Consider the following 20,344-nt stretch of genomic DNA (forward strand, 5'->3'; position numbering starts at 1 on the left):
CGTTCAAAAACCACACGTCGGACTCGTGTTTCCAGAAGCAAAACATAAACAGAAGCTTTTTTTCAAACTTAATTTACATTTCTTATTTTTTTAAAAACTCTTGATGGGAAACATCAAAGTAGGGCTGCAGCTATCGATTATTTTTGGAATCGAGTATTTTATCGATTATTTTATCAATTAATCGAGTAATTGGATAAAAAAAGGACTTTTGTATTTTTAAACAATATCAGTAGTGGCAGGGCTGTCCCTAAGCAATGGCACAATGTCGCTGTGCCATCATGCAGATTTTTAAGTTTAGGATGTCCCCTCTCTCTCTGTTTTCCCAGGTAATTATTTATTTTTTCACGTTTTGCAGCTTTGCCAAATCATAAGCCCAGGCACTCTGTGAAATCTTCAGTCTGTGGACAGGACATTCTTTTTTTCTTATTGCACATTTCATTTGCACTTTTTATTAGTGTGATTTATTCAGTGTTTAGTGTATATTTCTACATGCTGTACAGAGAAGCTCAAACTGAAGTCAGATTCTTTGTTTTCTGTGGATACTTGGCGAATAACAAAGCCTTTGAAAAAACGTTTCCACAGCAGCTGCACTGATAAATTAACTCTACAGCCTGTTGATAAAAACTCATCAAATCTGAATATACTTGTAGGCATTTTTTTGAATAGTTAAACATGATTAATTTAAAGTGCGCTTCCTTTCGCTTCATCTGTGGAGGTGGAGAGCAGCCAGTAGAGCAAACCACGTTTAAAAAAAATATATATATATATAAACACACTGCTTAACTTTAAATGCATAATAAGTCCGTTTCAGACGATCAGCACAGACCCTTTCTCTTAAAAGGCTTTATTTTACTCACCATGTGGCTTTGTAAACTTGTAGCATCACCTGCTACATTGATAGCGCTTACATTAGTTATGGGCATGCTCTACCGTCTTCTTCTCGGTTTTTTGTGGGAGCGTTACAGTGCCACCTACAGGCCTGGGATATGTACTACAGCTTTAAATGAAGCTTTGAGGCAAAGAATTTGCCTCAGACATTTTTTGTAATCGAATTATTCAAATTACTCGATTAATCGTTTCAGCCCTACATCAAAGTTTAAAAAAAAAAACATTACAACACTTTACATGAGTTGAAGAATAATGGGGGAAAAAGAAACAGAAGCTGTGACACTTGTAGCTCTTCAGCAGCGAGATACCCTCACGACGTCCGACCAGAATATCAAATAGGTTTGATTTTCTTTCGACCATATGATTGGCGATCAGGAGGTGATCGTGAAATGTTAAATGCAGCTCATTACTCCATGTATACTACACGATGCAGGACGCACGATTAACCTGAAACTCAGCGCGATCCAAAAAATTCTAGCACACGTGAAATATCAGCTGAGAAAGGGCCAAAACTCGCACAGTGTAAACCCAGCTTAAGTACTGAACGTCTGGCACCAGTAGATCATGGCAGTGTTCTATTTATTTTGACACCAGTTATATCAGACGGTTATCTAATTACAACTTGGCTTTGTTTTTCTTGAAAATGCCTTTTTTTTTTTTTTTTTTTTAAACAAATAAAAAAAATGCCATTTTTAAAAGCACATTTATCTGTAAACATCAACACATGACACACCTCACATTAACGTGTTGGTTTACATGGAATGAATGAGTCAACCAATCAGTGTTAGCGGAGGCACATTTTACCCAGAATCCTTTGCCATCCGTCTGTGTTTGTTACAAAACTTCAGAATTAGTGCGTTATTCAACATTAAAAGATATGTTATATTTTAACTTTGTACAAATGACAGAATTGACATTAATGGAGTTATTCTATCAGTATTAATTTTATTTATACACCAAACCATAAGTCAGGACTGCTTTATTTTCCAAGACATCCGGCTGACGGCAGCGCTGTTTTTGAGTAGAGAGTTGAGGTTCTCTGCTTCTCTCAACTGCTTCGCTGCTGGAAGCTATGTAGTGAACAGGAGTTTCCAGCAGCGTGCACAAAGACAGAAGTGTTGACTCATTGCTTGGGTCTGTCATCGCCTTTGATGCTTCCAGAAGCGATCGTGGTGTTAAAACTCAAAATCAGCTTGTTAATAGTTCCAAGTGTACCGGAGACAATACTGGAATTTATCGGTTATCGGTTATCTGTAGCTTCTGGTAGATTTTTGGGTTGTTTATCGGTTTAGCTTCATGAAAGATAACTTTTCAGTTATCTGATTATCTGTTATCGAAGTTAATTTTTTGGTGATCTGTGCCCACCACTGCATACAGTTACTATTAAACGTCCATAAGAAGTCTTATCTCACCTTTCTATTGGCTACATGACCTTCAACCTTGGCTGACTTTGACAAGTCAAACTCCATGTCATAACTGCTTAATTCAAAATAATCTGAGTTTTGTATGTTTGTCAAAGATACTATGGTTCAATTTTGGACAGAATTGATCAATTTTTTTGGTCACAGTAGATCATAAATAATTAATTTAAGGCCCGGTCACACGGCACTAATGAAGGGCAACGAAGCCCAAACGAAACAAGAAATCAAGACTTTCATTGACTTTTGTTGGCATCAATTAACCTTTGCTCAGCTTCATTCCTGCAGCTGGTGCTTTGTCAGGATTTTTAAACTGCCTAAAAATTTGAAGGAATGCCACCGAAAAGGGATATTGTGAGTGATTCAGCGAGAAAAGCAGACAGCGATTAGAGTTTTGGTATTTGAGAGATTGGAGAAATATTTGCCGTTTTGAGTGCGTATTATTTTGGTGGAATATTTAGCGTGTGTGGTTAGTGTGGTGGTGTTTTTTTTCATTTGTTTGTTTTGTAAAAAATGAGGCATCTTATGAATGTTGAGCAAGCGCTTCAGTTTTTTTTAATCGGAGCAAGACGGCACACACAGCATGTCATCAGAGTCTGAACCAGACAGTGAGGATGCTGATGATGATGGAGATGATCACTCTTTTTTCTGGATGAGCAACCAGAGCAGGTGTATCCATCAACGTGCGCACAGATCTCCACAGTGGATCGGATCACGCTTCTCTTTATCCAGGACTTGTGCTACAGAGCTCGCCCCAGCGGCAGTTCCTGGTACACAGAGCAGGATGCAGGATGCAGCTGCTGCGTGCAGCTTTTATAGCTGCTGTCGGTCACATGATAATGAACATTTGGTTTAAAGCGTTGAGGTCAACGTTAGCTTTGGTTTCTTTTCTTTCCTCTTTCGTTCTTTTTGCGCTCTTGATTTGCAGACTGTTCGGTGATGGGAAAACTGAAAGCTCATTTGTCACCCTTTTCTTGACGATTTGTGACTGGCTGTTTTTTTTTTTTCCTTCGTTCGGGCATCGTTGTGTGCCGTGTGACCGGGACGTTACATGTCAATATTATACATGTAAATGCACTGTACATGTCATACATGTAATGGGATGCCCCTTCTTGTTTTTTAAAATGGTAGACCTTTTTAAGTGCACACATTCACATGTGGGAGTTTTATAAGTGAGAAGTTCCATTGCGTCTGGTGCTTAAGAGCCTCTCTGGATGGATTATAATTGCAGCTCTGTCAACACCCCCAACCTCTGTCAACCCCCCAGGATAAACATGGGGGTCCATGTTTATCCTGCTGGTCCAGAGAGCAAACATGATCTTTAGATCACCACTGCTCCTCCTCCTGGTACTGTCCTCAAATGGCACTGATTTATTTAGTTAACAAAAGGTCATTAAAATTTAAAGGGAATGGCCATATAATTGAGTTGTTAATTATAGAATTTTCCTTGAATTTACATTATTCCATAAAGTGTCACTATTACAGCACTGAAGCTAATTAATTGTAAAAGTGATCAGTGGAATTAGACGTACTCTTCAGGTGTCAGGTTTTCTTTTGTGTGTCATCTTAATTGTGCGTTCCTGATTTTGTGTATGTGTGTGTGTGGTAATTTTGCAGGTCTAGAAAGTGTCGACCACTACCCCATCCTAGTTGCTGTTACAGGAATCCTGGTTCGAATTCTTGTGGATGGAGACAGACAGGGGTAAGACAGTTTAGTTTGTTGTATTTGAACCTGCACAGCTGCAGTTGTATTTAAAACCAAACACTACATTGTGATGACTTTTAGTGTTTTTTTTCTCTCCATCAAATATTTGCATAATTCCATATGAAAGGTAAATGGACTACATTTCTATCACACTTTTCCATCTGAAGCAGATTCTCAAAGCTGTTTACAATGTTGTCTCACATTCACCCATCAACACACGTCGTCACACACCGATATCGATGCTGCCATGCCAGGCGCTCAACTGCACACCTGGAGTAAGTTAGGAATTAAGGTCCCTTCCTAAAGGCCCAGTGAAATCTATAAAATAAACATAAAAAATACAGTCCCCCCAATTTATGGTCTCAGATTTGTTTCATTCCCACAGGTTTTGTAGATTATGAAAAATCCCAATTGAAAAATCCAAAATATTATGTTCATGTTTCTAATAGGTATCCTTCCAGAAGGACCCAGAAAATGGGGCGTTTCACTTGGTTGGTGCAGGCACCTGTTTTCTTGCCAAACATGAAGGGCCATATCTCTAAAACTACAACAGATAATGTCTTGCTTTCAGGGTTTTTTCTGGCTGTACCTCTTGTCCATTTCAAACCAAATAAGTGTTCCTTTGGTTAAAACATTTTCAAGTTGTGGATGTTCAAATGATTTTTTTTAATACCAAAAACCCATTTTCTATTTCCCCTGCCTGACAAACCTAGCCTCTGTTGAAATAAAAGGAATGTGCTTTTGAAAGTGCCATTTTAATTCAGAAATCATTTGTAATATGGAGAAAATTTGGCTCAGAGTGGGTTTCAACCTACAAAATGCCCTTTTCTGGGGCCTTATAATTGAGGGAGGAAGGGCTGGATGAAAATGTGGATTTTATCAGGTCCTGATGTCATCTACAAAATTCACGGCATTATCTGTTACACTTTGAGAGATACTGCCCTTCAATGTTCTCAAGAAAGTTGGCAGCTGTGCCAAAGAAGTGCCACATACTCTTTTTATTTGGTTTCTTACAATGTGCTCATAATCTACAAAAATGTTTGAATATAAAGCAAATCTGAGACCATGAACTGAGAGCCAGTTGTTGATTTCATATAGAATAACCAAGCTGTGACTTCACTTACTGTAATTTATTTTTATGATGTTTACATTTTTGTTGGTAGCTCTTCAAAAGGAGCACTGGACTGAAACCTAAGGTGCAGAACTTTCAGAACATTAAATTAGTGATTTTTAGCAGCTTCCAAAATGTACAGCAGGTTGATTTATGTCTTATTTGGCATTCAAGAAAGACATTTGTTTGTCTGAGAGTGTCACAATTCTATGGTGAATCAGTTGTGTATGATTCCTGACTGTCATACAGGCAGCCCTGAAGGCACTTCATCAACATTTGATTGAGCTTTAATTAACACTGCTGTTCCTCAAGCGAAATGGCTCAGAGGATGAATCCAAACACATTATGTCCCAATAACCCCAAACCAAATTACGCCATGAAGGTCTGTTGACAGTCTGTGGATCGGCATGAAATGCCGGCAATAAAAAATTAGCTTTGTTAAATTGCATTTTGGGAAAGCACCCCTTTAGGCCACCCGTTGTTATGTACACTCACAGACTCTCTGCGGTGCATCCAGTACAGTGATATAACCACAAGATATTTTAAATGTGTTGTGCTTTTAAATTTTTCACAAAATTTACTTCATGTTGAAATGTTTATTTCTGTGGAGTATCACAAATTGCTCCTAGTTACATTGCTGGAGATTTAATGAAGAATGTAGTGAGTTCACTCCATGAGTTGTGCATGTACGAGGATCCAGGATTCATTCAGCAGAAATGGGGAATTTTTCAAATTTCAAATTTATTAATTTATAGTGCGCCAGTTCACGATAAAATCGCCTCAAGGCGCTTCATACAGCACAACAGGGAAAAAACACAACAAAAAATTAAAAGATGAAAACATGATTAAAAAAGGAAACCATAAAAAGTACAAATAATAAAAATATAATATACATAATAATATACATAAAATACTAGTGATAAAACTGGGAAAACAGGTGGGTCTTAAGTCTTGATTTAAAAGTCTCCACAGTGTCCATTGCTTCTTCTGCTACTTGATGCCATGCTAGCTCTATTTTCAGAATTAAAATAAAGCTTCCCTTTTCAGCCTCTCCTCTTCAAACCATCCCTTCTCTCAGTCAACTATAAATAACTGTTTTGGTACCTGAATGAATTTGGAGCCTTTGAATACATGTCATTTCTGAATTACAGCAAGTTAAAATACATTTAGTGATAAAACATCCATGTTCACAATGACACATTTTTGGGAAACCTGGTAAATATTGTGACACAAGCTATTGTTACTAGACAGCAAGGCTTGGCTTGCTTGTTTGTCTTCAAAGTGGTGGGCATTTTTGGTAGTGGTCTAAATGGGGTCAACTTTGGGTCAAAATACAGTAATGCTACTGACAAATGCAGTAAGTACACAGCGGACCTGTGTGAGTGTTGTCTTACCTTTACAGCAGATATCCAACAAAACCTTTTTACTATACAATAGTGTTCAGAATAATAGTAGTGCTATGTGACTAAAAAGATTAATCCAGGTAAAAGTTAAAATAAATTTATTTTTATTGACCTGTCATGGCCCACACTGTGGGAATCATTGTACTGACCTACCAGCCCACCCTGGAATGTGTGGCATGCACATCTTCATGATGAAATGTACAATCCTCCAACACGGAAACAACTCTCTCAAGGTCAGTTTGTATTTGGTGCTGCTGCACAGTATATTATGCATAAAATATAAATGTGTTCCTGCTTGATGTGCGTCGCTGCAAAGCAAATGAGTCAGAGCCAGAGTTGAATGAAGATGTTCCATTGCAGTTTCTCATTCCTGTCAGACATTTCCTGTCAGTTGGTGGTTTTCTCTAGCACAAGCCTGAGCTTTTTATTGTCTCGTAATTGAATTTCCTCCACAGTACAACCCATCATCACCCTGTGATATGCCCTTCTGTGGCCCTGACTGAGTGTGCACACGGCTGTGAGGCATGTTTGTGTGTGCAAGAGAAAGAATAAATTTATGTGAGAAATTCAGCACACACTATATGTCCATGTGAGTACAGAAGCTTGGCAACTCAAATATCTTCTGTGCCAAAGGCGAGAAAAAAACCCAGAATAAATTACCAATTCTGCACATTGCCTAAACCCAGTGATCCACTTAACCCCAAAACACACCATTTATTCCACGTTAGGACACTCTTAAAGCTATAATCCCTTTGAATTTTTATAATATAAACCATAAAAATCATATTTCTTTGGCATCACTATAATTTTGCTGCATCGTACTTAAACAAAAATATAAACGCAACAGTTTTGGTTTTGCTCCCATTTTGTATGAGATTAACTCAAAGATCTAAAACTTTTTCCACATACACAATATCACCATTTCCCTCAAATATTGTTCACAAACCAGTCTAAATCTGTGATAGTGAGCACTTCTCCTTTGCTGAGATAATCCATCCCAGTGCCATATCAAGATGCTGATTAGACACCATGATTAGTGCACAGGTGTGCCTTAGACTGCCCACAATAAAAGGCCACTCTGAAAGGTGCAGTTTTATCACACAGCACAATGCCACAGATGTCGCAAGATTTGAGGGAGCGTGCAATTGGCATGCTGACAGCAGGAATGTCAACCAGAGCTGTTGCTCGTGTATTGAATGTTCATTTCTCTACCATACGCTGTCTCCAAAGGCGTCTCAGAGAATTTGGCAGTACATCCAACCAGCCTCACAACCGCAGACCACGTGTAACCACACCAGCCCAAGACCTCCACATCCAGCATATTCACCTCCAAGATCGTTTGAGACCAGCCACTCGGACAGCTGCTGAAACAATCGGTTTGCATAACCAAAGAATTTCTGCACAAACTGTCAGAAACCGTCTCAGGGAAGCTCATCTGCATGCTCGTCGTCCTCATCGGGGTCTCGACCTGACTCCAGTTTGTCGTCATAACCGACTTGAGTGGGCAAATGCTCACATTCGCTGGCGTTTGGCACGTTGGAGAGGTGTTCTCTTCACGGATGAATCCCACTTCACACTGTTCAGGGCAGATGGCAGACAGCGTGTGTGGCGTCATGTGGGTGAGCGGTTTTCTGATGTCAATGTTGTGGATCGAGTGGCCCATGGTGGCGGTGGGGTTATGGTATGGGCAGGCGTCTGTTATGGACGAAGAATACAGGTGCATTTTATTGATGGCATTTTGAATGCACAGAGACCCCGTGACGAGATCCTGAGGCCCATTGTTGTGCCATCCAAGAACATCACCTCATGTTGCAGCAGGATAATGCACGGCCCCATGTTGCAAGGATCTGTACACAATTCTTAGAAGCTGAAAATGTCCCAGTTCTTGCATGGCTGGCATACTCACCGGACATGTCACCCATTGAGCATGTTTGGGATGCTCTGGACCGGCGTATACGACAGCGTGTACTAGTTCCTGCCAATATCCAGCAACTTCGCACAGCCATTGAAGAGGAGTGGACCAACATTCCACAGGCCTCCAATGCCAATCAATGCCATCAATAAAATGCACCTGTGTTCTTCGTCCATAACAGACGCCTGCCCATACCATAACCCCACCGCCACCATGGGCCACTCGATCCACAACATTGACATCAGAAAACCGCTCACCCACACGACGCCACACACGCTGTCTGCCATCTGCCCTGGACATTGTGAACCGAGATTCATCCGTGAAGCGAACTCCTCTCCAACGTGCCAAACGCCAGCGAATGTGAGCACTTGCCCACTCAAGTCGGTTAAGACGGCGAACTGGAGTCAGGTCGAGACCCCGATGAGGACGACGAGCATGCAGATGAGCTTCCCTGAGACGGTTTCTGACAGTTTGTGCAGAAATTCTTTGGTTATGCAAACCGATTGTTTCAGCAGCTGTCCGAGTGGCTGGTCTCAGACGATCTTGGAGGTGAACATGCTGGATGTGGAGGTCCTGGGCTGGTGTGGTTACACGTGGTCTGCGGTTGTGAGGCTGGTTGGATGTACTGCCAAATTCTCTGAAACGCCTTTGGAGACAGCTTATGGTAGAGAAATGAACATTCAATACACGAGCAACAGCTCTGGTTGACATTCCTGCTGTCAGCATGCCAATTGCACGCTCCCTCAAATCTTGCGACATCTATGGCATTGTGCTGTGTGATAAAACTGCACCTTTCAGAGTGGCCTTTTATTGTGGGCAGTCTAAAGCACACCTGTGCACTAATCATGGTGTCTAATCAGCATCTTGATATGGCACACTTGTGAGGTGGGATGGATTATCTCAGCAAAGGAGAAGTGCTTACTATCACAGATTTAGACTGGTTTGTCAACAATATTTGAGGGAAATGGTGATATTGTGTATGTGGAAAAAGTTTTAGATCTTTGAGTTCATCTCATACAAAATGGGAGCAAAACCAAAAGTGTTGCGTTTATATTTTTGTTGAGTGTACCGTAAGTGCCAAAGTGGGCAGCTGATTTTAAGAGAGATAAATCATGGACGGCAACTGTCACCACTGAGGAAACATTTTGTTCGCAGCATCCCACTACACATAGCTCAATTGTGTCAATAATGTAATGATACCACCTGGACAGACAATTACACAAATACCTGCACGCCACTATATCGTACCATCACAGGCCAGGTACGATGCACATAAAAGTTTTGTGTGCTTCATTGGTGGCTGGCCCATAGGGGGCGCTCAGGCGCTGCCCTCCTAGATGTGGAGGGGAAAAGTCATAATATATATATATATTTAAAAAGTATTATCAATGTCAGTTTTACTTAATAGTATGTGCCTACATGTAATTTGAATGATTAAAACACTTCCTCCAACTGACTCTCATTCAACAGTGCATTTCCACCGACAGGAGCAGAGAACGTATCATTCCTCGTCTTGGGCGGTCATTCAAAGCGCCCTTGAAGTGCAGCGAAATAACCAATTGTATGTAGTTGCTAGGGAAAATTAATAAATATTTGGCAAATCAACATTACCAAAATTAATGGCTTTGGGGCGCCGGAATTTTAGCCCTTGCTACAAAAATGCGGGAACGTTGGATTGCTACAGTCTGATATACGTGACGCTGCAGCTGCTGCTGTCAGTCAGTCAGTCAGGAAGAGCGACGACGACGTTTGGGTTATATTTATTTATTTGTATTCTGTCTCCGTGTATTTTGCTGGAGTAAGTTGAAGAACTCTGGGACTCCTGCTCGTTATGTCTTCCGAGGTTTAAAACGGGACAAAAACGAATTAAATCAATGACACCAAAGTTTCATCTTTCTCGTGGTTTAATGACAATTGCACATCCCGGTTGGAGGAGAGACGTTTGTCTGACTCGTTATAAACCGTGTCAGGCTTCATTCACACTGTCAGCGCGCACACGTCACGGAGGCTGCTGATGTGCGCGGATGGAAAGGAGCGCATCCACCTCTTCAGCTCAGGTGAGCTGACGATCTGCTCAGATTTATTCCCGAATGTTGCTCCTGGTGTGGAAACGAGGATGAAAACTTAAGATAAAACGAATGAGTGGTGTTTTTTGTTTGTTTTAGGGGGTCAAAGCTGTGATCTTTATTGGGACAGCAGACCAATTATAACGGTTAATAGGGGAGGCCGGGGCTGTTTGTAACAGTGTTCAAAGCTGCAGCCTTGCTGGTATTTTGATTTCACTTTACACGTTATGAGGATCAGTTCACAGAAGTGAAATATTCTTTGGAGTATTCCACAGTCTAAAACAAATTATTTGCTCAGTTTAAAAACAAAACAAAACAAAACCCTAAAATAGCAATTTGCATGTTTAAAAAAAAAAAAAAATTCTAACTCAGCCACTCAGTACACACAAGGCATTTATAGTCAGACAAACCCAAGTTTAGCAACGCATTTAATTAAGTGGTTTTGTACACTTAATTTGCTTTGTCCTCTACACTCTTAATTAATTTTAACCAGTTTAATTTAAATGTTTTGGTGTTATTAGTTAGACAAGTTATTTAAGTTTTTCAAGCTTCTTTAGTTTGCCTCCATTCCACTCAGTAATGTTCATGCAAAATATTACCTTAATTTTCTCTCGCTCTCTCTCACACACACACACACACACACTCACACTCTCTCTCTCTCACACATGAACACTTTTTCTCTCGCTCTCTCTCACTCACTCACTTACTCACTCACTCACTCACACGCAAACATTTTTTTCTCTCTCTCTCTCTTGGAAGGTGGTGTGAACATTGTGATATTTTCTATTTTGTTAAGGGGGTGTCATTGTGGACCCCAGGATCGGTTTGTCTGAAGATAATGGCAGTGCAGTACAGTTTGGTGTACTATGTGTGTAATTGGTGTCAAATAGTGAAATGTTCTTTGCTCAAGAACTTGAGTGTTGTATTGCATTTGATACTGTTCCTTTCCAAATTAGAAATGGGGCCTGATATAGCTGTAAATGGTTAACTTTATCTGTAAAACTGCTGATTTTGAGAAGGACATGTAATGATTATTGTGGAATTGTAGTAATTTTCCGACTGTTCTCTTGAATGCCTGTACTGGACAAGGCAAGGGAATCTATTGGCACAGCAGCCCCACCAAGACTGTTTTTCACCAGCCGCCACTGGTGCTGCTATTCCAACAGTAGCAGCATAGTATTAAATTATGTTGCTTACCTGGCTAGAATTATTTTTTTCTAAATGTGTAGCTTATAAGATCATTTCACTGCAGGTAGACATGCCATATATCCAAGACTTTTAAATCACTGATCATTTAAGTATCTGTGTGCATAAATATCACTTTTTGTTGGCCTTTATAGCAAATTTGAATTATTTGTTTTGTTAAAAAATATTTTATCTGCTATTAGTCATTATATCTTTCATTCAATGTGAGTCACCCCCCCCCCCCACCTTTTCAAATTCCATGGCTCTGCAGCGTATTTCATAGTTACAGAAAACCTCTTTTTGTTTGCTTACTGTATATGTCTAGGGTAATGCCTCTTAGTAAGTCCAAGTATCATGCGAATGTGTAATGTAAATATAATGGCATGCTCCTGTATTCTTTTATCAGCAGCTTCCTTCAGGCACTTTGCTCGAAAGTGATTGATAATATAGGGTGATTAAAAATTCACTCTCTCTCACTCAGCAGGACTGTTGAATAATTAAAAGCGAATGCAGTGTAGTAGCGCACAAATTTTACTAATACATAACACTCAATATTGGAAACTTGTCAGCAGGTGAATCAGCACTTCAGTCCAAGTCAGGTCTGGGAACATACACTGGTGCCATGCTTCGCTGAATCTACAACACCACGGAGTCGCCTTGGTTCCTAGATGGCAACCACTCAGTTCAACAACCAGATCAGCCTCACATCTCAGAGGTGACCATCTATTTGCTGCTGTCAGGTGTAGCATGCCTGTGCCCTTGGGCTTCTACAGCCAGTGGGGTCTTCAGCACTCAGGCACATGGATCATGCATAGATAAACACTCCACATGGCCAAAATGTCCAGGCTGATGCTCTCCCATAATGTAAGTGATAGTCCTCATCTAAGTCTCCCAAGTAACTTCTCTTTTGACACAAAGTCATTCCAGCGGCACCCAAGGATCCGCTGCAGAGTCCTCCAACCAAAGCTGTTCAGTCGTCATCTTCGCTAACCAGTTACCGTTCAAGTCTCATCGCCATACAGTAAGACAGGAAGCACCACGATTGTAAAGATTTGGAACTTCATTCTCCTGCAAATATGTCTGCATCGCCAAACACCTCTGTCCAGTGACATGACTCCATGAGCTCTTCATTGATCTCAAAGTCCGAGTGGCGAAAGGCATGAATGTCACCAAGATGTTGCCAAGATGAGTGAATGCCTCTTGATATTCAGCACTTTTATCACATACAGACGCACTTCTGATTGTTGAGTTGAGGAAGTTGTTAAAAGCCTGAATCTGAGTTTTCAGCCATGGGAGTCGCAAACCCAGACACTCCATCCTGACTCAGTTTCTCAAATGCTGCCATCAAGGCATCCATTGATTCTACAAAGATCACAGCATCGTCTAAGAAGTCTTGAACCTTTCCCTGCCAACAAAAGCCCCTAACTCACTGGCTTACACCAAACACCCAGTCCAGGCAAGCGTTGAACAGTGTTGGAGCCAGAACAAATACCTGACCAGTTTTCAGTGGGGAAAAACTCAGGGTCTCTGCCTCTGTTCCACATAGCACTCAAAGTAATCTGTGTATAGACTAGCTATGATGTCCACCAACTTCTTGGTGGTCCCCCAAATTCTCAGGATGTCGCACTTCAGTCCATCTCAGTTTATTTATATGATGCTAAATCATAAGGCACAGGAAACCTTTGCCACCCAGTGGGCAAGCATATTACTAACAGTGGTAATGAAAAATGTCCTCGGCCTTTTATGACAACAACAAGACCAGATCCAGTGGGGTGACTGTTTGCTGTGGCCATTCTAACAAAAGAGGGAGGTGATGGTCTCGTGGATAAAGCGTTGGGCTTGAGACCAGAGGATCCTCTGTCCAAATCCCGGCCTGACCGGAAAATCACTAAAGGCCCTGGGGCAAGGTCCCTAATCCCCTAGTTGCTCCAGATGTGTAGTAAGTACCTTGTATGGCAGCACCCTCACATCGGGGTGAATATGAGGCATTATTTGTAAAGCGCTTTGAGTGTCTGACGCAGATGGAAGGAAAAGCACTATATAAATGCAGTCCATTTATTTTTCTTAAGAAACAAAAAGCACAAGGTTGAAATGTCACACCTAACAGCCATACAATCCAGTGTTCACAATGACACGATAGTTTAAACTTGAGGATTAGAGTCTCTGTGGAATCATGGTTCTCCCCAGACAACATCACAGCACTGTTATACTCTGGCGTCATCTTGAGGTTTTTTTTTTTTGTTTTTTTTCTTTCTTTTTTGACAAGGCACAACATTGCTATTTCCCTGATTTGGCCCACTGTTGGGCCACTACAGACCACTACAATTTATAAAATGCTGGCCTGCTCGGGTCCCTACAAATATTCACCAAATTCTGTTTATTTTACCATTTTGTCCGATTGCAAAGTTGAATTTCTTAACATCTGCATGTCTTCAAACTTCAGCAGTTTTTGCACAAGGGAGAGATGGCTCCGACCACTTGCCATGACGAAAACACATTTGTTTTTGTCTCGCGCACGCTCCACTGAGGAAACAATAGCTGCACAATCAATGGGTCAGAGTCTGACAATTTACCCAGACTGTCAACAAATATGAGTAAATTATGTACTTTTATTTATTTTTTGGTGCTTTCTTGATGCATTTTGTAAATGCGGAAATGCGCTCCGACTTCAAAATGTGCCACTGTGAAATAAATCAAGTAAACCCTCTCTTCTTCTATGGTGTTTAATGGCAGCCGCCATCCTTATTGTTGTATTGCTGCCACCTTCTGCATCAGTCCGTTATAGCAGTACTATATCTCTGTCTTTCTAGTTTTTCAAGTATTTAAAAAGCCAACACTTCCCCTCCTATTTGACCCTATGTCGACAGTTCTTCCTACAGAAACTTCTTTCATGCCTAAAAGCAGGTCCCTTCGGGTGCTCCCTTGTTTTTGCACTCAGGGTCGCCACAGCAAATCCAAGGTGGATCTGCATGTTGAATTGGCACAGGTTTTACACCGGATGCCCTTCCTGACGTAACTCCACATTACATGGAGAAATGTGGCAGGGGTGGGATTTGAACCCAGAACCTTCTGCACTGAAACCAAGCGCATTAACCACTTGGCCACCACCCCTGCTATTCTTCTGAATTCTAAGCTCTTGCCTTTCTCTGGAATATTTACAATTACAATTCATGAGGACATCCCTAATTGCCAAAAGAATGTCCTAAATAAGGTCTTGCCGACTCATGGATGAACCTGTCCCAATGCTATTGATAGCTGACATAGTCAATTCATTGTACACTGTTTTTCATTAAATGTATTTAAGTAATATCACTGTGGGTGACATTACTGCCTGAGCATTCTTTAATCAAATCTATGATAGAAATGTACATTTAGCCGTTTTGGTTTCAATAAATGTTGTGGGCTCATGATTTGGGTGCTAATGTGACCTTAAGTAACTCATTGTCCAATATTTTGGAAATATGCCAAAAACACACCACCTCGGGTGATAATTTCCAACAGGACCGCTATACTAAACATTTCTGTGGAGAACTTTGGAAATAGTCTGCATTAGCAAGTGAGTGATTGTAGCTGATACCAGATCGGTCAGTGAGGCAGGAGTCTTCCCATAGTCCAAGTGGGAAACTTGACTTGCAGTCATTGCAGAGGACAAAATAAAGAACTAAAATTAAAAACGTATAAAACGTAATACAAACAGTCAGAACAAATTCAGCTGGGTTATTTCACAAGTGTCGAAGGAGGTTTTGGTCCTACTGTACTTTAACTGGCATAGGTTAAACATCATTATGCAAAACAAGATCCCAAGCTCAAAATTCTAATATAGACTGCACATGTGTTGATGCAAGTTCACAGCCATTCATACACATCATAACTATGGGTTCTTCCCATCCCTAGTTGAAACCCTGTACTCATGCAGTCCAAACAAACTGTAGTAAAAGCATGGAAGAGGAGTTATTGTCATTTTTACATTGGGTACAGCAGCTCAAGACTCATCAGACCAAGCAACATTTTTCAAACTTTCATTGTCACTTTTGATGAACCTTTGCACACTGTAGCATCAGTTTCAAGTTATTAGCTGACAACTGGCGTGGTTTGCTGTTGCTGTAGCCTGTCTGCTTAAAGATTCAGCCTTTTGTGTATTCAGAGACCTTCTTCTGTGTACCTTGGTTGTACCAAGTGGTTATTTGAGTTACTGGTGTCTTTCTATCAGCTCAAACCAGTCTGGCCATTTTTTTTTCTGACCCTTGCCATAAACAAAGCAGTTTGACCCAGAGAAGCATTACTTGCTGCATTCTTCTTTTTTTCGGACTAGTCTCTATAGACCTTAGAAATGGCTTAAAAATCCCAGTAGACCAGCAGGTATGCCGAAACCAAAGTCACTTGAATCACCTTTCTTTTTTTAGTTCTAATCTTACTTTAGACTTCAGCAAATTTTCTTGACCATGTCTGCATGCCTAAATCCACCAGGTTGCTACCTCTTGATTGATTAGGTGTTTGCTTTCATCAGCAATTGAACAGATTTGCCTACCGAAGGGACCAGCGAGTTCACATTGTCATATTCAACTTTTATCCATGTTTTTGGGGTCATCCTTCCAAACATCTGCTGGCAGCAGATATGATCACGACTCTACTCCAACATCCTCTAATTTGCCAAAACAATTGGTATCCGGGTCAGCCAAGTAACTGTACAGCTTATCTTTTTTTTCTTTTTCTAACTGTTGCTCATTTCTGAAAATCTTACTGTTTAACAATCAAGTTATTTTCAGACAGATTGTTTCAAAGCAGGTTTCACAGGGGCTATTTTCAGCTTCAAAAGCTGTCATCTCCAAAAGTGCAAAAAAACACTGAGAAAACTGGTCTTTTTTTTTTTTCTTTTTTGTGTACGCTGCCTCTTGATAATGTAATGTGAATCTTTGAACACTGAATACCTTTTAGTACCCTTCCCCATCCAGGGCAAGAGAGCTGTGGTTGATCAGGGAGGGGGTGTCCTCTACCCTGCAAGATGACATAGTTTAAAGTGAAAGTGATGTCTGCAGGTTGTACACTCAAGAAAATGAATATAATATTGATTTTGGATAATGTAGCATCACTGGATCCTCCTTGGTGCTGCCCTTGATGTACAGATTCTATTTACAGGATACTCACCATCCAGGAATTTTAAATGAGCTGATTCTTGCAGTAGCTAATGTGCCAGTGGAGTTTCTTAGACATGTGGGGAGAACAGCGATGCTTCCTGATTCAATGTTAAATGCCTGTCGGTTTGAATAGTTTGCCACAGTCAATATTTACATGCTGGTTACATGTAGATTGAGGGCCCTAACTTTATGTAGGGTGAATTACATATGGCACAAATGCATTTGGGCTGTCTTCTATAATGTTACTATGTATATGGTACGAAAAGTCAGTGCGCATCAGGGTCCTGTGTGCAAATTGGGCTGGATTATATGTCCACATTATTCATGGGCGTGTTGTGGGCATACCGCAAATGTAACCAGCCAGAATGACATCTGTCAGTCATTGGCTTTCAGCTGGAGTCCACCAATTTTGAGTTTGCTGTTATTAATTGGAAGCATTGAGAAGTGACAGGTTTTCTGTTAAGGGAAGGATTTTACATACACTTCAGGCAAACATGCCACAAAACACTGGAAATGTATTCACTGTGGTAACAGATGGATTAACTATGAGCACTATTAGAGCTGCAACAATTAATTGATTGATAATCGATTTAATCAATTTATCACCAAGTATTTTGGCAATCACATAATTGTTTTAGATTTTTTCTTATGTGCAATTTCTCAGTCGTGTTTTTCTGCTTTTTTCTGACTGTAAACTGAATATCTTTGGGTTGTTGATGAAACAGCACCTTTAGGAACATTATTTTGGGATTTGAAAACACTGATCTTATTTTTCACCATTTTCTGACATTTTGTGGGCCAAATAACTAATAAATAAATCAAAATATAAATAATCAGCAGGTTAACTGATGAAGAAGCTGTATTTTCCTGAATATAAATTGCAAAACATCACACTGGTGTATAAGCCTATATCTTTCCCTCTGTTCCTCCCTCCCTTCTAAAAAGGGTGTAAGTGTTCTGAAATCAAATCCTGAAACATTTTTAGGAGGAATTTCATGAAACTTAGTACAAGTCCTTGTTATAGGTTGGTAATGCGCATATTATCATATCTTTCGAGTTGGGCCCGTTTTATCAGAGTGATGGCCCTTGATTAATAAATCCAGACTCTGTCAGTTTCATCAGTGGGTGCCTGCATTCCAGAATCAACTCCTCTCACATTTTTAGGAGGAATTTTGTAAATCTTGGTGCAATTCCTTTTTACAGGTTGGGAATGCACATATTGTCATATTGACACATTTTGGCAGTTATGGCCCTTGATTAACAGACCCAGACACTGCCAGTTATATGAGTTGGTATCTGCATTCTGAAACCAACTATCACATACCTTGAAATGTCATCAGAATGTAGCAACCTCTTGTACCAAAGCAGCATTTACCAACGGCTGATATTGTGCTTTGAGAGCTCTCTTGTTATCGATGTAATCAGCTGTGCGATTTGGGAATTGGTCTGTTGTTTTAGTGTGCTTTTATTGTTGGCATTTCTTCTTTTATTATTGAAGTTTATTCTGTTTAGTGTTTTGACTCCTTGGACTGCCCAGTGTATTACTGCCCAGTCAGTATTATTATGATTAACCTGTTTATGCCCAGATTTTTTTAAATAAATGGAGAAAGTTGCATTAGTACCTTTGAGATTTTTTTTTTTTATTATTGTGAGTTGTACATGACAGTGATACACTTCAGCAACAATTGGTGCCAGTGGGGCAAAACAGGTTAATAACAAATATGATGCAGGACCTCCCAAACGAGTAAGAAAAAAAAAAAAGAAAAGAAAGAAAATATGGTACTTGTTAGTTGCAGCCCTATGAGAAGTGTGAACATTTCACTTTTTGCTTCAGGAAGAGCATTTGACATTTTCTTCCATATATAAGAGGTCTGTTAGAAAAGTATCCGACCTTTTTTTTTTTTTTGCAAAAACCTGATGGATTTGAATCACGTGTGCTTGCATGAGCCAACCTTGAACCTTCGCGCGCATGTGTGCATTTTTTCACGCCTGTCAATTGCGTCAGTTGATGGTAAGCAGCATTTGTGTGAGGTTGTGTGATGTGCTCTCGGCAGATTTTCATTGCAAAGAAAATGACAGAATGACTGGAGCAGCGCTTATGCATCAAATTTTGCCAGAAACTGGGCGACAGCCAGTTGGAAACCATGTGCAAGATTTAGACGGCTTTCTGTAGCTTTTCAGTCGTGTGACTATCCGAGAAATTATGGAAGAGGTGGGCATCATTTTTCGGAGTCCAGTATGTCCTGTGAGACTTCAACACGAAGGTGATTTTGCTCCGCCGTCAGCTTCAGCACGAATTTCACCGCCACTCTTTTCATGGCCAAATCTTCTGTCACAGTGGAATGTGCCGAAAAAGTGCTGATGTCCACCTCTTCCGCAATTTCTCGGATAGTCACACGATGGTCCCACATCACCACAGTGTTCACTTTGGAAATGACCTGGTCATTTCAGCATGTTGATGGCCGACCGGAGCGTGGGTAGCTCTCCACCGTTGTGCGGACGTCTTTAAACCGGTTGTACCACTGCTTAATCTGTGTGATGCCCATAGGATCGTCACCGAAAGCCGTCTGAATCTTCCGAATGGTGTCCACCTGGCTGTCGCCCAGTTTCTGGCAAAATTTGATGCAGTAGCGCTGCTCCAGTTGGTCCGTCATTTTCCTTGCAATGAAAAACCACCGAGAGCACTACACACCACCTCACACAAATGCTGCTTGTCAGCAAATGACGCAATCGACAGGCATGAAAAAATTCACGCATGCGCATGAAGGTTCAAGGTTGGCTCATGCAAGCACACGTGATTCAAATCCATCAGGTTTTTGCAAAAAAAAAAGAAAAAAAAGTTGGATACTTTTCTAACAGACCTCGTGTGTGTGTGTGTGTATATATATATATATATATATATATATATATATAGAGGTCTGTGAGAAAAGTATCCGACCTTTTTATTTTATGCAAAAAATATATGGATTTGATTCATATGTTTTTACGTCAGCTAAGCTTGAACCTTCGTGCGCACCTTCCACGCCTGTCGGTTGCGTCATTCGCCTGTGGGCAGGCTTTGAGTGAGCACTGGTCCACCCCTCTCATCGTTGTTTCATTGCGAGGAAATGGCGGAATGATTTGGCGGAATGATTTGAATTTTTTTCAGAAACTGTTAGAGACTGGCAGCTGGAAACCATTTGAAAACTTTATCTGGCTTTCGGTGAAAATTTTACGGGCTTCACAGAGAATAAGGAGTGTTACTACAGCTTTAAGGACTGCCCACAATGGCGCACGGCGCGCCGCGCTCTGAGCTGCCATCGAGAGGCAGAAACCACCACATCATTTCTAAACGGATCGCTGTGTGGAGCTGGGACCGTCGTGTGCAATTTCTCTGGTTATCACAAGAGCTGGACATCAGCCATTTTCCGGCAGATTTCACTTTTAACAAGAGATTTTGTCATGGAAAGCCGCACGGAGGCTTCACACGTCACGACCAATTCGCTGATGAAGCGAGACAAAGGAACAGCTCCATTTCGGAG

The 20,344-nt window shown here is 40.7% G+C and overlaps 1 protein-coding gene across 3 annotated transcripts in view; it reads left to right on the top strand.

Annotated features, from left to right (window-relative positions):
• Positions 1-20,344, top strand: part of LOC117506386 (E3 ubiquitin-protein ligase RNF123) — a 382,695-nt gene that overhangs the window by 157,114 nt on the left and 205,237 nt on the right. For all 3 annotated transcript variants that reach the window (XM_034165893.1, XM_034165894.1, XM_034165895.1), the window contains one exon: positions 3,924-4,008. In XM_034165893.1, the coding sequence (XP_034021784.1) occupies positions 3,924-4,008 (85 nt within the window). The remainder of the gene's footprint in view (positions 1-3,923; positions 4,009-20,344) is intronic.

Source organism: Thalassophryne amazonica, chromosome 3 (genome assembly GCF_902500255.1).
Source record: "Thalassophryne amazonica chromosome 3, fThaAma1.1, whole genome shotgun sequence".
Classification (NCBI taxonomy): Eukaryota; Metazoa; Chordata; class Actinopteri; order Batrachoidiformes; family Batrachoididae; genus Thalassophryne; species Thalassophryne amazonica.